Below are 23,337 nucleotides of genomic sequence, written 5' to 3'. Positions count from 1 at the left end.
ATAGGGGAGCAACAGTTGATCAAACTAATCGATTTACCGTATATTTCTTAGTAATCAACCCTTATCTTGGGCATCTCATTATAGCAAAAGTCAAATCCATTCGAAATAATTTTAAATGGCCGATCTTCAAGCTTGTGGAGCTTGTAGATAGGTGGCGATTTTCTATATTTCTAAGTACACAATAAAGCTTAAGTGGAGAAGACGAGAAAAGACCGATGATGCTCACCTTATGCAAGTGCTCCAACGCCAGGATGATTTCCCCGATATAAATCCGCACCTCATCCTCTGTGAAATGATCTCGTTGGTATAGATGGGTGAACATCTCACCACCACTCACATAGTCTAGATGCAAAACACAAACAATTTTGAGAGAGAAGCTGTTGAACAGCTAAAACACACATGCATGCAACCAAAAACAAGAGGCTGGTGGCTCCAAATGTTACCAAAGTAAACTTGCATTTGGGAGCAGCAATACTACAGTGTGCAGATTTTTTATTCTTACAGAAACGGTGAGGTTGTGAATCAATGGACTGGAGTGTAAATTGCAATTTGAGTGTATTTGTTAACCACACGCACCCTATTGTACCTATTTAAGGCATGAATGAATGTTTTGAAATCTAAAATTGTGACACTTTGTGAGCCTGTAGTTCTGCTATTTTTGGTGAAGAGATTTGGTGTAGCGTGGGGGGGGGGGTATAGAGCCCTGGGGGACACTAGTCAACTAAGTAGGGTGTAAGTGGTTAATGTTAGAAAGTGTCATGTCGGTTTCTCACCCAGGATAAGGTGTAGTTTACTCTGCGTTTGAAACGCATAGTGGAGGGTAACCAGGAAGGGAGACTGGCGGATGTGCTCCAGCACCTGTCTCTCAGTGCGAGTGTGTTCCGTTGTCTTCGCTTTCTGAACGATAGCTGCTTTCTTCAGCACCTGAGGGTGAAATGATACACTATAAAACTGCCATCGGTTTGCATTGCTCAACACAACATGGCAAACAGGACACTTTCACTTCCTGAAAAGAGAAAAAGTTCTTGTGACACCCACCTTCATAGCATATAGCTGGCCTTCATCGTGACCAGTGTTCTTCTTCACCAGAAACACCTTTCCGTAAGCTAAAGAAATAAAGACTTTAATAAACACTTTTCACTTACTTAAAACTGTAAAATAACAGCCAAAATAAAACAACAACCACCCCCACTAAGTGACCCAGTGATCTTGTGTGCAAGACAAGTACAAATTTTGGCTTAAACAAGGGTCATGGAAAGACCATGGGGTCATCAAAATCAGTAGGGTTCAGCCTTGCGGAGCGGATATAATTTCATCAAAATCTGCCCATTCAATTTTGAGATATGGTGAGTGCAATTAAACATTTTGGCCTAAGGTGAATAGGGGGCCATCCACTGGGCAACATGATGGTTTACAGCATATTGCAAACCAGCGGGTACTTTATGAGATGTTATTTCAGACAAAAGTGATGGACAGATGGAGCAAGGTTAGTGGGGTTAAAGATAATTATACAGAGCAATATTTCAGTTCAACACAGAAGTTGCGCACTTTGCACTGCTTTGAGGAAAATAATTCTTGGCGTAAACACTACTTGAGCTTATATTCAATATCTCTTAGGGGGAATGAAAGGCAGTGTTTGAAGTAAGGCTAATTTTAGGTCTAGTAACATTAGTTACAAGTTCTTATTCGTGAAATTAATGAATTACCGTAGGCAATACCATGTGGTGTTTCAAAAATTGCTGTCATAAATTTGGTATACACAAGTGACTAGAGGAAAAGTCTAGGTTTTAACAAATAGGCAGTGTGACTTACAAGATTTATGTTATGGTCATGAAATGAATGTCAGTTTTAGATATTTGTGAATAATACATTAATTACACAAAGAAGAAATAAGCTCTCTTTTTTTCAAGTGTCCAATTTTGTCCCACAGCCATCTGTCCCCCTGTCCTCAGGTGGTTCCTGTAATTTGTGTGGTTATTGATTACATCCATAAACATAGATCTGTCCAAAAAGGGTTTACGTGATGGGGACTCTTACCTCCAGTGCCCAACACTTTAAGAAGCTCAAAGTTCTCCACTCCAACCTTCTCTGTGTGACCTGTGAGGTTGGCTAATGACAGAAAAAAATGCACGGCACGTTAGAAATAACTACACAAATTTGACAAATACATATAATAATAATGAATAGCATTTTTATAGCGCTTTTCCAAGTGCTCAAAGCCCTTTACAATGGTTCATTCATTCATACATTGGCGAACAGTCGACGCCAGCGTCCTCACTTCCCACACCAATGGTGGCAAGCTCACACCAACCGACTCATTGGAGGCAATGTAGGATTCAGTGTCTTGCCCAAGGACACTTCGACATGTGGACAGGAGGAGCCGGGATTCGAACCACCGATCCAGGGATCATTGGACGACCTGCTCTACCTCCTGAGCCACAGCCGCCCTATAAACATAGCCAAACAAAGCCTTTTAAAACACAGAAAACTGTGGTATACAGACTTTTTTTATGCAGCACTAACTGCACTATGCATGCCACAAAATTTGAGAAATACAATTTAATTTAGGTGACTGGCTGGCTCCGGTCAAGCACAATGTCAATAGTGTCTGCTTGGGCATGACCCATGATTTCAACAGCTCTTCCATGTGCTACCAATGTCACAGCAATTCACATGTCCAAGGTGAGAGTGAAAGAAATCTTATTTATAAATAGAGTCATGCAGGAATACCAAAACGCTCGCCCCAGGCGCAAATCTGGCGAACTCAGAGCGGTCTCTATCTGGTATTCCTAAATGTAAACTCAGAAAAACGGTGCCAAAACCTAACTCTATTCCTAAACTTAACCTCAGTAAAACTATGCCTAACCCTAAACTTTCTAATCTTATCCTCAGTAAAACAAATACAAGAATACAAGAACCGCCCCAGCTTGGCAGGAAAAAATGGGGTTGTTACCTCATGTAGAACTCAGGACTCGAATTTAATCCCAAATGTAAACTTGGTAATACAGGCCTACTTGATTGTGCATCATAACCTTCTTGAACAGTCTGGCTCTCAAGTCTGTAACGCTGGTCTAATGCCATTTGGTTCCATATGTACACTGTCAGGGTGAGGGGTTAACTTAATAGAAACACATTATTTACACAGGAATGTTGTTATGTCCTAGTTATAATGGGTCACAGTCAGTAAGTGTGAAAAGCTAAGATGAAATGTAAGCCATGCGTGTGCATTGTGCAACAAGTATATAGCTCTGCTATGAGATTGATTGAATACTTTCGAAAATTTTGAAATTTGAAAAAAGCAGGTACAGTTAACACAATAAGCCACGGGCGGGGGGCTTGTTTCCATTGTTGTCTACTGTACTCAATCCAAGGCATACAATGATGAACAGAACTACTGTGAAAATTTGAGAAAAGGTTTTCACCTATTAATGACATGCCCAAAGTAGGGACGCCAGGGTTCATGTGGTTATGAACCACTGCCAAACCCCATACTGAGTCTAGTCCACCACGATAAGCTTGTAAGCCCTTAAACTAAATATTAAATATTCATATCACAAGGGTGTTGCTTGCCAAACAGAACGGATGTACAAGAATGTGCTGTGATGCACATGTTTCTAGCTTGTAGATCAGTTATTTTTAACAAGCACACATATGATACTACACAGTCAGTGACAGTATCATGTTTGATTTATACAGATGCCAAGTTATTAATGTTAATGTCTTTGGCTGATACAGGGCCATTTGGTCGTATGTTTGTTTATTGTCTCTCACAATGATCAGAGGACCCTTTTGTCATGTTGGTTCTCAAAGTGGGGTGAGGGGAACACAGGGGTCCATTAACCTTACAGGTCTGTAACTCTGAGTGCAGGAATGCAACCAAATGGCTCCATTTGGAAGGGTTACACCCTTAGGATTTCAGTATATATGGGGTCCTACCGTAACAGTCCTAGAGATTACCATTAATTAATTGCATAATAAAGTACACTGTGGCCCTATAAATTGAAATATAGGGACCCTAGTGTGCCTGGGGGGGGGGGTCGAAATATGCAACTCTGACTGTGGTTGGATTATGGGGGTCTTTCCTTGTAAACGTTTGAGAATGAGAACCACTGCTGTTATAATCAATGTACATACATACATACATACGTACATATGTACGTACATGCAATATATAAACCTTACCGTTGGTGATGTTGTGTTTGACAGTGCAGGCTGCAGCGGAGCTCCGCGGTGTAGAATCGGACTCATCGCTGCTGCTGCTACTACAATCCGAAGCGTCCCCAGACATATTGAACTATTATGAAGAACTACAGCTACAGAGCCTGCGGGGTTTTCGCTGTGCTTTCACAAAGTGCTCCGATAAAAAGCTATGAGCCCTGAACGCTAGCGGAGTCTTGTCTGTTGGTGTTTTGGACACAGTGAAGTGGTTTTTAGTTCATGTGCCTGTGACATCCTGACGACTAGACAGTTAGTTGTATTATTAAGCTTTGTATCACCTCCAGCAGGGCTGGGTGGCTCTGACTCACACGCAATAATAATATTAAGATTCTTAATAATAATGGCCGGAAATCTATCAGCCGTGTTAAGGTTATTTGAACAATAACGCCCAGGTAACGTTACTTTCACTTTGTCTTATAAGAAAAACAAACAAGTTAATGCTTCTTTTTACAAACCAAGTTGCTAATGTTAGCATTAGCAGCTTACTGTGAAGCCAATATTTTCCTTCCCTGCTGCCAGCATGCCGCGGTATCCCCTCAAACTACTAGATATGAACGTCCGGCCAGGCGGTGCGTGACTTAATTGTTATTATGTTATCAAAAGTCCATGTTGTTATCAAACAATGTGCCAGATTAACGCTACGATTACACAAGACATGTTACATGATTACCTACGAGCTGATGCTAGCTAGCTACCGAGAGGATAGGTCAGTGACGTCACTCACGACAACAAGCGGAAGTGTCGTTTTGGGTGTTTTTAGGGCACTTAGCGTCCTTAATGACGCATTACCGCCATCTACTGGAGGCTGGGGATTTCTCAGAGTTACATTTTGGAACCCCATCAAGGAACACTAGGGGTTCCCACTGGACCACACTGTTCTTGTTATACCACTTTGAACCTTGCATCCATATTTTTTACCTTTAAGGCTTCTTCCACATAAGTATCTGTTATCTGTTCTGTCTTAATTTTGTATCCATTTTATTCAAGGGACCTTGCATAGAGTCTGATTTGTGACCTCTCTTGCACTGAAAACACTTCCTCCTTTAGATTGCACCACACTGAGGTTGCAGCCATGTTCCGCAAGCCTCACATCTGTTGCATTGCATCACACAAGAGTCTCTCCTACTGCAACACGCCCCAAAGCAAAACATCCCTTGCACTGAAGTGACCTCACCTTACCTATAGTTACTTCATACTTCAGTCACGTAGTAGTAGTAGATTCTACACCTGCAGGCTGTGTAGTGTTTACCAGCAGAGATGTTTAGTGTCAGAGAGATTAACCAGAATCGCACATGAGTATTGGGTTTCGTGTGTGTGTGTGTGTGTGTGTGTGTGTGTGTGTGTGTGTGTGTGTGTGTGTGTGTGTGTGTGTGTGTGTGTGTGTGTGTGTGTGTGTGTGTGTGTGTGTGTGTGATATTCGGAAGCCTGGGCCATGTGCATAAACTGACCATGAGTGGCCTAAGAATAGCTGGCATGACAAAAAGCAAAGCCAAACAACTTGCCAAATACTGTTCTGTCTCGTCTGTTATAGGCAGTTTGTCTGTGTGGAGAAGGAGGTGCCATGTGTATCCTTAAGTGAACATGAACTGTCAACCCTGTTATATTTGTTTCCTTGTAAAATTAATTGTAATTTGTGGAATCAAATCAAGAAATTGAAATGTGTGTGTGTGTGTGTGTGTGTGTGTGTGTGTGTGTGTGTGTGTGTGTGTGTGTGTGTGTGTGTGTGTGTGTGTGTGTGTGTGTGTGTGTGTGTGTGTGTGTGTGTGTGCGTGCGTGCGTGCATGTGTGTGTTCAGAAATGCAATCACTTACAGTGGACCACTACCAGTGGGTTGAATACAAATAGTGCTCTCTACAACTGCCACTGCCACTGCCAATTACTCACTACAATACATGGATCTGTTCTGGTGGCACAAACACATTTTCGGAGTGGAATGGGACTAACAGACCACTTTCTATATTGCCTATCTGCCTTCTAATCCCCCCCCCCCCCCCCCCCCCATCCACCAGGACAGGCATTGTGATTAGGGCTGGGCAATTTAAAAAATATATATTGAAACCGATATTTCTAACCAATAACAGACTTAATCTTGCTCATGTAGGCTATTTAAATAATGGAGACGCTTGCCCTTACATATCAACGAATCAACTCAAAAACAATTATGTGCGGTTAGGTTGGCCAAGTCATAGACCGTGACATATGCGGAGTATGCAAAAGTGCTGTTTACGACTGTGCTACATAACATCACTGACTTTACCTCTACGTTTTCAACCCAGATTTGTGGGTCTGCGACTACTGGCCAATCACAGTGGGGCTTTCCTAGAACTGCGCTCAGCACAGAACGCTCCCTCTCCCTGTAGTTTCCCTACCTTTCTCGTCTCTATCCTTGCTATACTTCCTCTAGCTATTCTCTCTCTATATACTGGCACGTGTCAACCACAATGTCACCCCCTAGATGGATGACTCTGGGCCTCTCCATTCCTCCAGGTCACCCTCACCCCTCATCCACACCAATATGTCCACACCCACCTCTCCTCACTTGGAAATCACAAATAAGATGGAAAAACTGTCAAATGATGTCATCAAACTCATCCACACTTTGTTAGCTAGCCTTGAGCCTTGAGCACACGTGCACGCACACACACACAGACACACACACACACACACACACACACACACACACACACACACACACACACACACACACACACACACACACACACACACACACACACACACACACACACACACAATCTGACGGCAGTGGTAAGTACAGTTTGTCCCTGCTGATATCAATGTCAGAAAACATAACAACTGATGTCCTCAGGGTCCTTGCTGCTGCAGAGATGGTATTTGTGACTGCTCCGATATCAAGCTGTGACCCTTTAATATGTGTTTTTCTGGCCTCTCACTACCTAGTACCACCAACACAAAACATTCTATAGTGACTGTCACATTCCCCATTCCTGTTTCGATGAGAAATAGATTAAACAAAATGTATCCGACCCACACTTCAAACTAATCACATTTGATTTCCGTTCTATCAGCCATAATCTTTCCCAGGGCCATTATTTCTGAAATTGTAAATGTTATTGATGTTATTGCACCGACGCACCGTAGGGCTAAAACCATTTATAGTAAGCAAAAAAGCACCGTGGAGAAATCTGTGAAAGTGAATGATGGATGGCAAAGTACCAGCAGAATCTGTAGAGCGAGACTCGAAAATGTAGTCTAGACTGAAACATTAATATTGTGCAGAAACTATTGGCCAAATGGCTACTGTTAATAGAGTGGAAAAACTCCACCACCAGGCCCTGAAATGTCCACCAATAAATGCAATGGGACGTAGTTACTAGCTGCAAGAGAAATAATTATACACACACACACACACACACACACACACACACACACACACACACACACACACACACACACACACACACACACACACACACACACACACACACACTAATAGGAAACGATTGAATAGAGGTCAGGGGATTTAACTTTGAGGAATTCTACATGTAATGGTGTTTCACAGTGTAGTTGCCAAGGGAGTCGAAAGATAAGATTCAAACTAATTAATGATCGTGCCAAAACCCACTTTTCCAGTCGATTCAGCAATATTGTATGGTCAAAAAAATGCTGCACTATAGATCCAATAACTAAATTTTGCCAAACCGTTGTAAGAGAGCATTCTCATTGGTGATAGGGGTGAAGTCCAGCTTGGAATGTATCAAAATCACGTGAGCATGTTAAGAATTTTCTAAGTTTTTGGAAGTCAACATTGTCAATAATTTTCCTAAGGGAGATTATATTATTGCCCACTTTGACAGGCTGGAATGGCTTAGGGTCGAAGACAGAGTACAGCATCTTGCAATGGGTCTGGTCCACAAGATTCGATACACCACCAAGATACCCATGTACCTGTCCAAATACTTCCTTAATGTTAACGTCCGTGTTAAGTCCACACCCATAACACCAGAGGGAGTGCAACAAACCATGTGCAAGATTCGGCACAAACAAGGGACTAAATTATTTTCGCTCCTATGCCACCAAAATATGGAACGCCCTACCAACAGTCATTAAGACATGCGAATACCTTGACTCCTTCAAATCCGCTCTCAAAGAGCACCTACGAACGGCTGCAATTCGAAACTGGCACCCGTAAAATCTGAATGCCCCCCCCCCACCCACCACTTTTCCCCCTCACTGTATATGTTTCTTTTCCCTTTTTACCTCCTTTATGATGAATTCCCGTTCTGCTCTTTGGCTTTATAGTACGTCTCTAAATGTTTTGATGAATTGAACAAGGTGGACCCTCTTGCAAAACAAAATGTATTGATTTGATTTGATTGATTTGTTATAATGACCAAAACAAATAAACTCATACTCATACTCAAGTGTAATGCTTCGTTGGGTCGTCCACTCACAGTCTTTGTATTGAGTTGTGCTTGAAATGTACTGTAATTCTGTTAAAAACTAAAACTGTTAATAAATATTTAAATCAATCAATCAATCAATCAATCAAACATTCATTTAGGAAGTAGAAATGTTACAACAAAGTAGGTGCGCTGTGTGAAGTGAGTTCAAGCGAACGTGGCAATGTCCACTTTAGCCTATACTTAGTGCTATTCAAGCCTATACACAGAGTCAGGCCATTCAAGCCTACTCAGGCCAAGTAGGTTCTGGTGGCCATACGGTAGCCTACCTTGTTGGTCGCTGGATTTGCGGCCTTGTGGCGGGGATGACCGGGGTCAACAGGGGTGACTGGACGGGGGTCGACCAGATTTGACCCGGTATGACCAATTTGTGGATACCGAAGTGATAAATAATATTTACTGCATTATTTATTACCATGAATTACACCAATTTTGACCTTCAATTTTCAAGTGTCAAACAGCAGGCATGTTCGCCGCTCTGTTAGCTCAGTGGTAAAATGTGACAGCACTTGCACAGAAGACTGGCATTCAAATCGGAGGTAGAACCGTAGAACCAATGTAAATAGAGTAGACTACGAACTAAGATCAATCAATCTAAAAAGAGAACAGGAAAGTTACATTATTCAGCTTTAAATATCTATGTAATGTGTACAGTATGCCTTGATAAACCCGCCTTTCCTTATCTTGCCTTGTGGAGGCAGCAATACGCCAAACGCCAAAGAATTTAAGGAAGAAGAAGAACATTTGTCACGTGAGCAAACAAGGCGAAAGCAACATGGAGGATAGCAAGAAGATATGCTAAATAAATATAATACAAAGGTCTGTGTTTAACCTCAGAGTTCTTTAGTCTGCACCGCTGCCATTGGTTCCTCAACAGAAGTAAACAGTTGATAAGAAAGAAAACCACGATGGGATTTTCAAAAGCAAACGTCGACTGTGTGAGGAAGTCGGTGTTGCTTTGTTTGTTTACATCCTTGCTGGTCGGTTGGAGCAGCGGCGACAGTGACAGTGACAGTCCTGTCATGGACAACTCTGCTACAGAAAGGATGGCCGAGGAAAGCCACCGGCAAGACAGTGCCAACCTCCTCATATTCATTATGCTCTTGACGCTCACCATTCTTACCATATGGCTGTTCAAACACCGCAGATTCAGGTTTCTGCACGAAACAGGACTAGCTATGTTCTATGGTAATGCATAATGTAATGAATGAGTATGACTGTATGGATCTCAAGCAGCTATAATAACTCTGAGAATGAACAAATGTACATAATGTTACTTAAGCAATACTAACTAACATTAGCGACAAAAGTCACTTAGGTATGATAAATAATAGCTGTTACTGGATTAGTAATTAACTACCGGTATGTGTTATAGTACTGCATGGCCCCTTGCCTTAATAGTGAACAGGACCAGGGACTGGGCGGGGTTGCAAATTAGCCTTGGCTACAAACTCATATACATTGTAACGGTTTCATGTTTTTACAACTTGATACATTGTTTTTGGTATTGTCCCTGTTAAATAAACGTATAAATAAAATAAAACTAGATAATTGAAATGAATTGGCCAACAAATGTATAATAATCTCTGTCAAGCCCCACACTTTTAAGGGCCGCCCACACTAAGCACAATAACGATACAAGTTAGATGCATAATCTTATCTGTGTTGTTAGATCAAGCGGTTTTGTTTCCACATTGTATGCTTTTTTATTAGAATCTAATTGTGGAACCTTGCCTGTTGATACCGTATGGAGGAATGACATACCAAATCTAGATCCATTCTGGATCTGACGCTCACCAATTTTGTGTAGTGTTTTGTTTTCTTTATTCATTCATGGTACGTGTTAACATGTTTGTTTGTGCTATTTTGTCTTAATAAAAAAAATTGATAACAAAAAAAACTACAAGTTAGAGTATGCATAAAACAATGTAATTAAAGTGCTTTGTGTGGACAGCCCATTAAGAGGAAAAACATTTAGATAATAATATGATTATAGCCTATATTGTTTCACAACTTGGTGCATGAATAAGTGGTTTGCCTTCCTTCCTGTAAGGTCTACTGGTGGGTGTGATTCTGCGGTTCGGGGTCCACATGCCCCAGAACATGAGTAATGTGATCCCGAGCTGTGCTGTCAATGCAAGCCCGGCTACGCTGCTGGTCAACGTCAGTGGGAGGTTCTATGAGTACACTCTAAAGGGGGAAGTCAGCCGGGCCAAAGGCCACCAAGTACAGAATGATGAGATGCTGAGAAAGGCAAGAAGAGTGGATGAATGCGTGAATGGACAGGCAGAGTGTTTACAACTTAACTACATGGACCCTATTTTTGGCATCTCATAATAGGTGAAATAGACAGATATTTGGTGAATTTAGACAAACATTTGACAACAAACAAACATTGCAACTACCAACTAGTAAAATCAGTAGTTAAAATCAGTAGTCACTTACACAAACAAACACACACTTTAAGGGAGATTAGCAAAGGGTGGCAAATGTTATCAGTTACAAAGTCATATGGTATGCTGTACTGTTTTTAAGAGGAAGAAAATGGAAATACAAATACGTACAACTTCTGTTCTTTCTGTAGGTGACCTTTGACCCAGAAGTCTTTTTCAACATTTTGCTGCCCCCCATCATTTTCCATGCTGGCTACGGTTTGAAACGGGTACGTTAGTTAACTGTCTCTTTGAGGTTAACACAATGAAAAAGATGGGACTAAAAACATCTACAAACTAGGAACTGAATTTAAATCAGCATAAAAAGTTCTATTCTATCTATTTACAAAAATTATGATTATGATGTAATGATAGTAGTTTTCTTATAATAACCCCTTTATATCTTTCTTTTTATCTTTGTCTCTGTTAGAGGCACTTCTTCAGGAACATTGGTTCCATCCTGGCCTATGCTTTCATGGGAACAGTCATATCCTGCTTTGTTATTGGGTAATACATTTAACAAAATTGCTCTGATGTATTTTTGTAGACCTTAATCACTGTTACAGTCTCAGAAAGGGCTTACAAAGGCAACACAACCTCCAAGGGAAAAAAGAAAACATTGCTAGGCAAAGAAAAGGAAGAAAGTGTGGCAAGCATACAGGGTGGGCAGGAATGGAATAGGTGCCAAGTGGGCAATATCCAAAAAACAAAACAAAACAAACAAAGCTAATAAATGTCCATGCTTGTAAAATAACAGCACTATTAACACTTTATACACAATATATTCATGTTAAATAAAACAAAATTAGTGATATTAAGGGACAGTTAACCCTGAATGGAAGCAGTTCCAGTAATGTTTACCGGTACATCTTTTGTTTTTATCTATTTTTGAGGGGCGCTAGCCCCTCCTATGAACAGCTATGTGTCTGAGCAAATCTGCAAATGTATGTCGGTGGCCACCCTTGGCCAATAAGGGACCACCATTCTTGATGATGATGTACGATGATTAGAGCGCCCCTAACTTCACACGGTTGTGATTTTTTTTAAACCTGAGATAAAATTGTATCAAATGGGTGTCTGAAGTCAAATGGGGACGCCTTGAAATTTAGGGTTTAAGGTTGAGAATCACTGCTTTACACTCATACATGTCTTCTCTTCCTTCCAGGCTGACCATGTATGGCTTTGTGTCGTTCATGAAAGCAGTGGGCCAGCTGGGGGGAGACTTTTTCTTCACAGACTGCCTCTTTTTTGGGGCCATTGTGTCTGCGACAGATCCAGGTGCAGTATGTGGATAAGAACCCAGAAGATGCTACATGGTTTTATTATGCATTCATTGAGTGAGTTTAGTTCTCACCAGGCACTATTATGACAATTGAGCCATGTAGCAGCAGATGATCACCCTAGAATGATGTGTACAGCAAGCTAAGTCAAGCTTGGTGATTATGGCTTATTATGTCATATGCTACTGACTGATCCTTCGCTCCTTCTCAGTGACGGTACTGGCTATCTTCAATGAGCTCAAGGTAGACGTGGACCTGTATGCTCTGCTGTTTGGAGAAAGTGTCCTTAATGATGCTGTGGCCATTGTCCTCTCCTCGTAAGTATTCAGCACACGCATGCATGCACGTACGCGCACACACACACACACACACACACACACACACACACACACACACACACACACACACACACACATTTGCCACCTGAATCACATAGTACACAGTACAGCAACAGTAACTAATCTTACTAACCTCCATCCCTCTTATCTCATTGCCTGCCTTCGCTGAATGTCTCTTCATCTATCCCTCCATATCATTCATCATCAGTGTTCTCCTACGCCTAGAGAAGCAGGGCAGGGGGAGTACCGGAGCCGTGTCCTCTCCGGGGCACAATGGCTCGACTTCGTCCCAGGGCGAGGAGGAATGGCTGGGGGGGAATGAGACACTAACCCCCCGGTGGGTGGTTGGTGTGTATTAGAGATGCACCGGAATTCTTGGTAGTCGAGAACCTAGACTAGGACTCTAGGTATCGGATTTAACATATATCGTGATTCGTTACTAGCTTTAAAGACAGACACGTGTCCAAGAATTTACCAGTAGCTCTTAATTAGTACTAGATGCCCATTGATTGTTCGGTGCATCCCTAATGTGTGCGGTTGTAGTGGCACAGTTTGAGGTAGTACTTGACTGTACATGCAGTTTTACCCTCTGTCCCTCCTACCACTCAAACAACATCATGGTGTCCTGTAGGTAGAGCTGGGCGATATATAAAAATATCCGTCAGAGGTATTTAGTAAACAATCTGAACAACTCAAAATTCAGCATTGAGATATTACCACTATCATTGCATATTTCAGCAATGTACTGTAAGACAAAATAATTCATTAGAATCCTGTCTTCATCTCTCTGTCGTCCCTCCTATAATGTCAGTGATTTCAGTACACGAAGAAACACTGAATAAATACGTTGACGTATGTAATTTAGTAAGTTGAGAGAAAATGTGAACACTGCGATGTGACAAGTATTAGCACTATATTGTGGTATAATAATATGGCCCAGCTCTAACCTATTATTTTGCATGCCATGCTATACACTTTCTCAGGTGACTCATTGCACAGTATGACAAACTGGATATTGTCCAGTTTGTTCCTTATGGATACATCAGCTGTTTGTCATCTTCTGTAAATGAGCACTAAGTAGTTTTGTTTTACCCCAAGAAAATGTATATATTTACAGTTTGAAAATTAATATTAATTTCCTCAAATATCTTTTAAATAATATAGTATATTATTTAAAAGATATTTGAGGAAATTATATGTATATTATACACTCACATCGAATGAGCTATTTTCCTTCATAGCGTGGGTCACCTTGCCATGGAGGCTGCAATATTCAGACCTTGTCAACAGCTTAGTGCTCCTTTAAAGATGAGCAGAATCAACCGTGTGTGGTCAGGTGTTGTTGATATGAAACACAAAATCCAGTTGGAATGCAAAACCCTACCTTCTTTCCTTTTTATGACTGGGGCAGTGTAAAACCCAACTCCGGGCCAATGAGGCCATACACCAACACCAGATTTAGTGACAGGCTACTAATATGACAGTGGAGTAGTTGAGTTGGGTTCTTACACACTGAATTTGATGCCTGACTGCATTATTCTTCTCTAAAGAAAGTCAGCTCATTCCCACATGTGTGCCTTCATCTATTGTTTGGACATTTCCGTCCTAGACTCTTTCTAATTGCATGTTTGCATTTTGTTTGTGTGTATCTGACCTGTCCACCTCTCTGTCTTTGTCGCACAACGCTTGTCCCTTCCAGCTCCATTGTGGCATACCAGCCAACGGGGGAGCACAGCTTTGAGGCCTCAGCCCTGCTGAAGTGCTTTGGTGTATTCCTGGGTGTCTTCAGTGGGTCCTTTGCTCTAGGAGTGGCCACGGGAGTCATGACGTCTTTCATATCCTTTACAGCTTACTGAGAACATTATTGTCCTCCAGTGCCACTGTCCACAGACATGTAGGGCTTTTAGACATATGGTTCCACTGACATAATCCAGAATTGTCGCCATTATACTGCATTGAAAGAAGACATACTGTATTTCTGTGGTGTCAGACCAGTATCACAACAGCTGGACTGTGCTGATCCTTGACTACCTGTCTTGTCACGTGACCAAGTTCACCAAACTCCGGGACTTCCCCTTGCTGGAGACCGCTCTGTTCTTCCTTATGTCCTGGAGCACGTTTCTACTAGCTGAGGCTTGTGGATTCACCGGTAAACATACACACTCGCACACACGCACATCTATCCGTAATAGACTCATTCAATCACTCACTCACTCACTCACTCACTCACTCACTCACTCACTCACTCACTCACTCACTCACTCACTCACTCACTCACTCACACACACACACACACACACACACACACACACACACACACACACACACACACACACACACACACACACACACACACACACACACACACACACACACACACACACACACACACACACACACACACCCCTGTCAATCGATGTCTTATCTTGTGTTCCTCTGCCAGGTGTGGTGGCTGTGCTGTTCTGTGGCATCACTCAAGCTCACTACACCTACAATAATCTCTCACCTGAGTCCCAGGACAGGACTAAACAGGTGAGACACACCGTTCTACTAGACATGGGGACTTTGCATCGAGTTTCCATTTACTACATATTTTGTAATACAAATATTATGTTCCCCAAGCCCTGTTCTTAACTCTCACCGACACAAACATAACCTTAACCGAAAAATGAAGCATAAACGCACACGTGCTTTACCTCAAACACAGAGATGACATCATCTTGTCATTTTAGAACGTAGGTTTATGTCTTTGTTTTCTCTCCACTCCTCCAGCTGTTTGAGGTGCTGAACTTCCTGGCAGAGAACTTTATCTTCTCCTACATGGGCTTGACTCTGTTCTCGTTCCAGTCGCACGTCTTCAATCCCCTGTTCATCCTAGGAGCCTTTGTATCCTTTGGTGTTGGCCCTCCACTTCACGACAAAACAAACAGGGCCGTTGTGTGTTTTCAGAGAGCTACTTTAAACAAGGCATCACGGGTACACCACCCTGATAGTAGATGTTACAAATATGTGTCCCTTTGGCCTTATTCATGGTGCTTGGCAAAATGACAAATATGATTCAAGATCAAAAGAAGAGCTCAGGCACGAACGTTGGTGAATTGAGTCCATCACAGCAAATGAGTAAACACTGTCAAATGCATTGCATGGGAAAAGTGACTTATATTGATGTGTCTCTCGTGCTATCCTCTCCAAGCTGGTGATGCTGGGCCTTGGCACCCATAAATACCCATCATTTCATTAAAATGATAAATTAATGAAATGTTTTGTTTACCTCTGTAAGCCGTCATTGGCTATGTGTTTTGGTTGGGTAAGGTACATTTAACAGTACAAATATATTATGTTCTTGTAAGGCAGCCGTAGTGTTACAATGTTGCAGACTACATGGTTGGTGCCTTTTCTGCTTTATAGAGGTGATGGGTAAGTAGGCCTAGCTAACAGAACAGAGGTGTTGTAAAAGTGCAACATCTAGTGGCGCAATGTTGTCTGTTACTACTTTAAATATCAAACTGTGCATCATCACTCAGTGAACTGTACTGTGTTGCTTCCTTGACCTGGTGTGTGACCTGCTGTAGCTGGCAGTGTTCCTGGGCAGGGCAGCCAACATCTATCCTCTGTCCTTCCTGCTTAACCTGGGCCGCAAGCACAAGATAGGATCTAACGTCCAGCACGTAATGATGTTCGCAGGTACCAGCACTCGATCATTGGAGGTCTCCATTGTCAGCAATCGCTGACAATGGAGAATGCCAAGGTTGCCTTAAGCAAGCTTATGGCTGTAGATAAAGCTCTGAAGTAGTTTAAGCTGCAACCCATAATGTTTTTAGTGAATAAAACATAATTTTAACAAATGGTATAGTCTGTTAATCCTATGTAACTAGCCATTTCTTTCTCTTACCCCTCCAGGCCTGCGTGGTGCTATGACATTTGCCCTGTCTATCCGCGACACGGCCACATATGCCCGTCAGATGATGTTCTCCACCACTCTCCTCATCGTCTTCTTCACGGTCTGGGTCTGTGGGGGCGGGACCACCCCCATGCTGTCCTTCATGAGCATACCGTAAGGCTGTACACACACTATGTACTGTATATAGTATATACTGTATGTATTGATTGTACTTTGTTTGTGTAATGCTGTTTTCATACTAAGCAGCGACAAAGTGACAGGCTACGAATCCTTTTCCCAGGCCCGGGTCATAAAGCTTCAAATTAACAAAATGATGTCGCTGCGTGACATGCTACAAAACAAAAGTTGCGCTGGCTTCAACTTTTCGGCCCTCAAATGATGCAGTGTATCATCAATCATGTGTTTTTATTTTTATTTGTCTGTCTGCCTCTGTGTGTCCCTCTGTGACCCATCCCTGTGCTTAACCACATTTGCAAAGAAAATCACTTTCAATTCACACTTCTTTCTCTTCTCCTTCAGGGTGGGTGTGGACTCTGATCAGGAGAGCTGTGTAAGTGACCCATGTCCTCTTTATTTGTGTAGAAAGATACAATAATTGTACAAATATGCACACTGTGCAATCTACATGTACAACACTTGCTCGTCCTGGTTAATGCCCTAAAGTTTGGCTAAACATACCACAAGGTGGTTTCACTCATATATAAGAAAGCTAGATGGCTCACCCGCGCTCTGGCCAATGGCCATCTTACCGAGGGGCAGTATAACATTGTGTCTTTGGTGCATGTACTTTTTAAATAACCATAACTTGCTAAATTTTCAACCGATTTTCAAACGTTTTAGTTTGTTATAAATGTCAGAGACGTCTGCATACTTGCTTTTATACAACGTTCATATAAAAAACTAAATTAAGCAGATAATCTGAATCATAGCCACATTGACAACGTTTGTAATAAACCAACCCGTTTGTAAATCCGTCAAGATTTGAGGGAGTTATGACTATTTTTGTTTGAGCTGCCATTGAACATACTGTACTAACTGTAGCCCCTCAGCAAGATGGCCGCCAGGTGAACTACGTCAGAGACGCCACCTTGAGCCATCTAGCCTTTATATATGTCTATGGTTTCACATGTGCAATGTAACATACAGCAGTGCATAGAAATACTTGATAGTGTTCATCGCTGTTGACCTGTATCCATGTTCAGGTGACCATGGTGGATGGAATTCAGTATAATCGTAACAAACATGAGAGTGCCTGGCCCTTCAGGATCTGGTACAACTTTGACCACAAGTATCCTTTTGCTCTGTAGAGACCATTTTTAAAGAGATGGTTGGTGGTTATGTCATGTTGGATGAAATGGAAATTATACACGCAGGTAAGCCTTTAACACTAGATGGCTCTCTTGGCACAATTAAGCTAATCATCAAGGCTGCCATTCTAATTACTGAATGACAACAGGATTGTTTGACTGTATACAACAGGATTGTTTGACTTTATACAACAGGATTGTTTTGACAGTAGAATTATTGTTTTGGAGACATCCATGTCCAGGAAGTTTTTCTTTTTTTAGGTTTTTGGCCTTCGTTTGGTTTTGCAATATCTTCATTGCATTTTTGCATTGTGACTACGAGCTGTGCGACCTCTCTTTCCTTTTTTCATGGTTTTGCAATATTTTTAAATCTTGTTTTTTAAAACAAGATTTAAAAATATTTTAATGTTTTTAAAATGTCTGTCTGTTACTGCAGTTTACACAGGACACTCTCTGGGGTTACTCCTGTTGTCTAACACCATAAATCCTTGACAGAAGCCCCCTCCAGCTACTTGAAGCCATTGTTGACCCACAGTGGCCCCCCTCTCACTGCCACTCTACCAGTCTGCTGTGCACCCCTGGCACGGTGCCTTACCAGCCCACAGGCCTATGAGGTATGGAGAATCTGTCTCTCACTCTATGAATGCACCAAGTCTCTGTGATCCACGTAACTCGAGAACCTTTTGCCCCACCAACTTCAAATTCGACACACACGTTCCACACCCCCACAGGGAGTGCAGTGCCCGGTGTTGAGTCCGTCGGATAGCTGGTTGTCAAGAACCAGCACCCCTATAAACATATTTGGCATTTTTCACTATTTTGAAAATATGTAGATCGGCTAGTTGAACTATTTTAAAATGTTTTTCAAGATGGTAAAATATTGCAAAGAAGTTTAGGGATGAAGGCAAGGGTAAGCCCAAGAGGGCCAAAAGTGTTAATTTCAAAATTCAGAGAGTGACCCCAAAGCATGTGTTTGTACACCCATAATTAAATGAATACTGATGATTATACTGTGTGTAGAATGAAGTCTCACCATATTTTATGATTCTCTCTTCCTTCCTCTTCATCACAATCTTTCTATTCTCGCCTTACTGCTCTTCCTCTTCTCTCACCAGAACGAAGAACAGCTCCACGACAATGACTCGGACCTCATCCTCAACGACGCCAACGCAGGCTCCATGTACGCCGACCTCACTGTGAGCACTGACGCTTCCGGCAACCGAACTAGCGCTCGCAAGCGCTCCTCCCCGGCCGGCACTGGGGGCGTGGGCTCACCAGATGACACCCTGGACCCGGAGCTCGCCCTCGGAGAGCACGAGTTGGTGATCCGGGGCACCCGCCTGGTTCTGCCCACAGACCACCCAGCCGAGGCCCCGATCACCGTCACCCTGCCCCCGCCCCCCTCCCCGCCCTGTGCAGAACCACGCAGGCACAGACTGTAGAGAAACTTAAAAGGTCTGTTGAAAATCTAGTAGTGGTTTCAGCTTGAAAACTCAAGTCATTCTTGCTGTGAGAATCGCAATTCAGTCTGACTAACATCCGATCACACTCACAGCAGGATCAATTTAGCATTTCAAGTTGAAAGAATTGTCTGGTTGTTGTATCTTTGAGTCAGCACAGAAGACATAGTGTGATGGTACCTCGTTATCTCTTTTAACAGTGTGAGGTATGTGATGAAATAGATTTAATCCATTGTACAAGGTGGGTTACTGTAAACCCAAAAGAAAAAATAGATGGCACATAAGGTACCATAAATCAAGTGCACTTCCATTTAATTTGTTCTTTCAAAGCTACTACTGACATTTTCTCCACTTTTTAGGAGAGACTACCTCCCCACTAAAGAGGAGTACTAGCCACAAGCCTGCTTTCTAGCCCTGGGTCCCAGGGTGTGCACTTATCTTCAACATTTTATAGTAGGAATGGATAGTATGAGTTTCTTCGCCTTTTAATAACTGATTATTCCTCATTGACATTCAGTGATGTTAACTGGTACTGGGAAACAACCTGACCACAGGTCATGGTTGACGTTCTGATTACTTGTGTTATCTCTTGAAGGAAATGTTGAAAGAGGATACCTCTGGTAGTTTAGAGAGAGTTCAGTCAAAAGAGCAGCAAAAAGGAAATATTTAGACATTCTGATTCCTCTTCATAGATGCAGGGAAAAGGCCTGAATCAGATATTACTTACAAAGAACACTTAACTTCTTTGCAAGAGGAAATAAATAAGTGAGGTTTCAGGGCTGGATAATATTGATTATGAGATGTTTGCACAAGTTATTTTGTCCAGTTCTGACTGGGAACCTTACCGCCGTTTTGAGTATATGAACAAAAACACAGGACACTGCCTAAATATGAATTTCCGACTATAGCTACTAGTTAAACTAAGTCACTTCACTCTCCAAAAGTTTATTCACTCCTGCCTGTTCTCCTGTTGATGAAACCACTAAGTTATTGATTTATTTATTGACGAACAAAGTGGATCTATATATTTAATTATTTATTTGATGTATTTTTGTTTGTCTGTTTTGAAGTGTCATTTTCTTGAGATTATCAATCTCGAAATGTTCAAAGTCTAAGAAAGGATTTTTTTTAAAGTTTTTTCATAGGGTGAAGGCATCTAAACACGCTTAACCTTTGTGAAAATAACTTGATGAGAAAAAGATAGATGAGGTAAAGAGATGCGGACGTTGAAGGGTGTTATTTATGAGGACCTATACTGTATGCTACACTACAGTACATCAGGTTCTCTCTAGTGAACAGCACTGTCATAAGAAAATCTCCTAGTTACAGTAACATTGACACAACATGGTACGTTAGCAACTTAGCAAGGTAAACATTCCAGGAGCGCCTAGACCTCTAGAATGTGTGCATGATTTATTTTTGTGTTATGTAGCAGATACTTCTATCTGGGGCAACTAGTGCCACCATGGCGTGCGCACCTGTGTGTGCCTGTGTGTGTGTGTGTGTGTGTGTGTGTGTGTGTGTGTGTGCGCACGCGTGCGTCGCCACTGTAGATATCAACTGAGAACTTCTCATGTGACTATTTAGGGCTAATATCTGTTTGTAGTTTTTATATTGGTCAACCTTTCCAACTAAGCGGTCTTTGTGATGTGTGACTGTGTCATGTCATGAAAGACCTTGAGGGGTGGCTCAACTGTTTTCTATTTAAGTGCCTATCCTGAAATTAAGTTTCATGTAGATAGTAGTGTGATGATAATTTTGAGTGGTTAAAATCCTTGTAATTAATGTTCAACACCTCAAAAGCCCTTTGTTTGTGTTGGTGTAAAGTCATTCAATTCGATGATTGTTTAAAGGTGTGCGTGTGTTTACTTTAGGATAAACTCATGCAGCGTGCCGTACTACTGTACTGAAATCCCAGCAAAGTTTGAGCTGAAACAATGTATTCTTGTATGTAAGGTTTAGGCACATACTTCCGTTCTGAACGCACACATATGTTCAGGCACCGTGCAGATAGCCTACACAAAGGTTTGTATCTGTACGCTTTCTGAAAACATGCACACAAAGTGAAATTAACAAATAATCGACAGAACTATCCGTACAGTACATGTATTTAACATTGAATATGTCAGAAAGTAACATGAAGGATAAAATGTAATTTTAACTCAAATAGCATGGATAAAAGGAATACTGATTAATTTAATGAATTTTATAACTTTTAATTAGAAAATGGTAACATGATGATTAAAATCTAATCAGGACAGATTCTATCACTTATCAGTACAGCATCACATGCATTGTATCCTACTACAGTAGTCAGTGTATTGTTTTAGATGCCTGTCAGCTGTGGTGCTGTTTTTCATTGCTATCCATGAATTCAACAATAAGGTGCAATTCCCATTCAAATTTGTATTTCTATTTGTTAGACTACATTAAATAACAATTCATTCATTAATTTTGGACCAGCAACTGCCTTTGACTTTGGAGTTGCTGCTAATTTTATTTATTTGTTATAAATGTGGAGTTATTTCTTCTCTCATGATGGATGTGATGTAGCCTAGCTACATCAGCATTTTTGTATATTCTTTTGAATAATTGGCAGGGAACTAAAATGCTACAAAAATAAACAAGGGCTTTTCTGTTTGGGGCGTTGAAAGTTTAAGGCCAGTATAGGCCATTAAACGAAAGAAGAAAAAAATAAAATAAATGTCTGTAACGTGAAAAGACCTATTTGTATGATTTGTTATTTTGTTTGTAGGCTATTGTTATCGTACCTCTGCAACGTGTGACGTGCATTCATTCAGGCGATAGGCCTATAGGCCTGCCTGCCTATATAGTGCCTATGAATTTGGGGGAGTGGGAAATTGTGATTTATGTGGCTGACTATAGTGTTTTCCTTTCCTGTGTTCCAAATAAAATATTTCTTGTGTCTGACAGTCTCACTACAATTAATGTCGGCCCTAAATCCTCCAACGTATTCAATAATATAGCCTTAATCGATTAGGCCTAATACATTTCAGATCAAATAACATCCTTACCCGGGCTTCCATCAGTTCCATGTACCAGATATAACTTGTATATTTCATGAATGGAATTAAAGAACGGTTTACCGCGGTTCGTCTATTTCTATTCCATGCAGCCAGGAGCTGGTCCATATTTTCCCCCTTGCATAATTCATTACAGACTGTACAGTAGCCTACATGTACATGCACCGCCTGTAAAGGGGGTGGATCACCGCTGTAGTGTAGGCCTTCGTGTGTAGAGATGTAGGCTACTACTATGCTGCTTGTGCTGTTCGTTGTGTCAACAAGAGGAAAGGGAAAGTCTGGTATTAGTTGACAGTAACTTCTGCTCGCAAAAACGGTGGTTCAGAGAGCGGCGTGCGGATCAAACGTGGTGTCGTAACGAGGTATCGCCTGGCTACAACAACCCCGATCTGGTAAGTTGTGTGATGTTATTTTAGTTCTTGCATTAGGCTGGCTAACCATCCTGTGTGTTTTGAACGTTTTCGTGTGTTGGCATTCCAATTCTAGAAGGTTGCCTAATTGCTGTGTGAAAATGTTTTTCTTTTCTTTTCTTTTCTTTTCTTTTCTTTTCTTTTCTTTTCTTTTCTTTTCTTTTCTTTTCTTTTCTTTTCTTTATCCTTTTTGCTGACCAGATTTGTTGACCAATGCAATTCATCCTATCAACATTGATGCCAGACAGTGTCAATCAAATGTTTCATAATTATGTGAACACATTCCAATTAAGTTTCCAACAACATAGACCTACCTACCTTACACAGGCAGTAACAGCGACATATGCTTCATGCAGTGGGTCTGGCATCTCTGGATAGATGATAGTTGAAATGCATACGTGAGAATATATTTCTATATATAATATTCTAAATCTAATATATGTATAGTGCATTTGATTTCCTCAGAGGAACTATACTTAAATCTTTCTGGGGCGTTGGCTGTCTG

General features: G+C 41.4%; 2 protein-coding genes across 2 annotated transcripts in view; one reads left to right on the top strand and one right to left on the bottom strand.

Moving 5' to 3' along the window:
• rps6ka4 (ribosomal protein S6 kinase, polypeptide 4) overlaps positions 1–4,913 on the bottom strand; it is a 29,509-nt gene extending 24,596 nt beyond the window's left edge. The window contains exons 1-5 of the mRNA XM_080780842.1: positions 4,183–4,913; positions 2,038–2,109; positions 1,039–1,106; positions 774–924; positions 227–342 (exon numbers count right to left, since the gene is read on the bottom strand). Of these exons, the coding sequence (XP_080636968.1) occupies positions 227–342; positions 774–924; positions 1,039–1,106; positions 2,038–2,109; positions 4,183–4,288 (513 nt within the window). The 5' untranslated portion in view covers positions 4,289–4,913. The remainder of the gene's footprint in view (positions 1–226; positions 343–773; positions 925–1,038; positions 1,107–2,037; positions 2,110–4,182) is intronic.
• A 4,515-nt stretch (positions 4,914–9,428) lies between these two features.
• On the top strand, positions 9,429–23,236 carry LOC308327341 (sodium/hydrogen exchanger 6-like). The gene is made up of 17 exons (XM_080780677.1): positions 9,429–9,848; positions 10,714–10,913; positions 11,245–11,322; positions 11,523–11,599; positions 12,258–12,370; positions 12,584–12,689; positions 14,410–14,545; positions 14,754–14,859; positions 15,154–15,242; positions 15,483–15,596; positions 16,283–16,394; positions 16,611–16,764; positions 17,131–17,161; positions 17,814–17,899; positions 18,427–18,532; positions 19,034–22,814; positions 23,034–23,236. The coding sequence occupies exons 1-16, from the start codon at positions 9,569–9,571 to the stop codon at positions 19,358–19,360; spliced, it is 2,115 nt and encodes a 704-aa protein (XP_080636803.1). The 5' UTR covers positions 9,429–9,568; the 3' UTR covers positions 19,361–22,814; positions 23,034–23,236.
• Positions 23,237–23,337: the final 101 nt, after the last annotated feature.

The sequence above is a fragment of the Protomyctophum bolini genome (assembly GCF_963924005.1).
Source record: "Protomyctophum bolini genome assembly, chromosome: 13".
Classification (NCBI taxonomy): Eukaryota; Metazoa; Chordata; class Actinopteri; order Myctophiformes; family Myctophidae; genus Protomyctophum; species Protomyctophum bolini.
The sequence above is the reverse complement of the archived record's forward strand: the minus strand, read 5'-3'. Positions and strand labels throughout refer to the sequence as shown.

Bases quoted from the DNA above. Each gene is read 5' to 3' on its own strand.
- LOC308327341 (XM_080780677.1), top strand. From the start codon at position 9,569: ATGGGATTTTCAAAAGCAAACGTCGACTGTGTGAGGAAGTCGGTGTTG. The intron at 11,600-12,257 runs GTAATACATTTA...TCTTCCTTCCAG, and splicing joins ATATCCTGCTTTGTTATTGG to GCTGACCATGTATGGCTTTG. The intron at 18,533-19,033 runs GTATGGAGAATC...TTCTCTCACCAG, and splicing joins CCAGCCCACAGGCCTATGAG to AACGAAGAACAGCTCCACGA.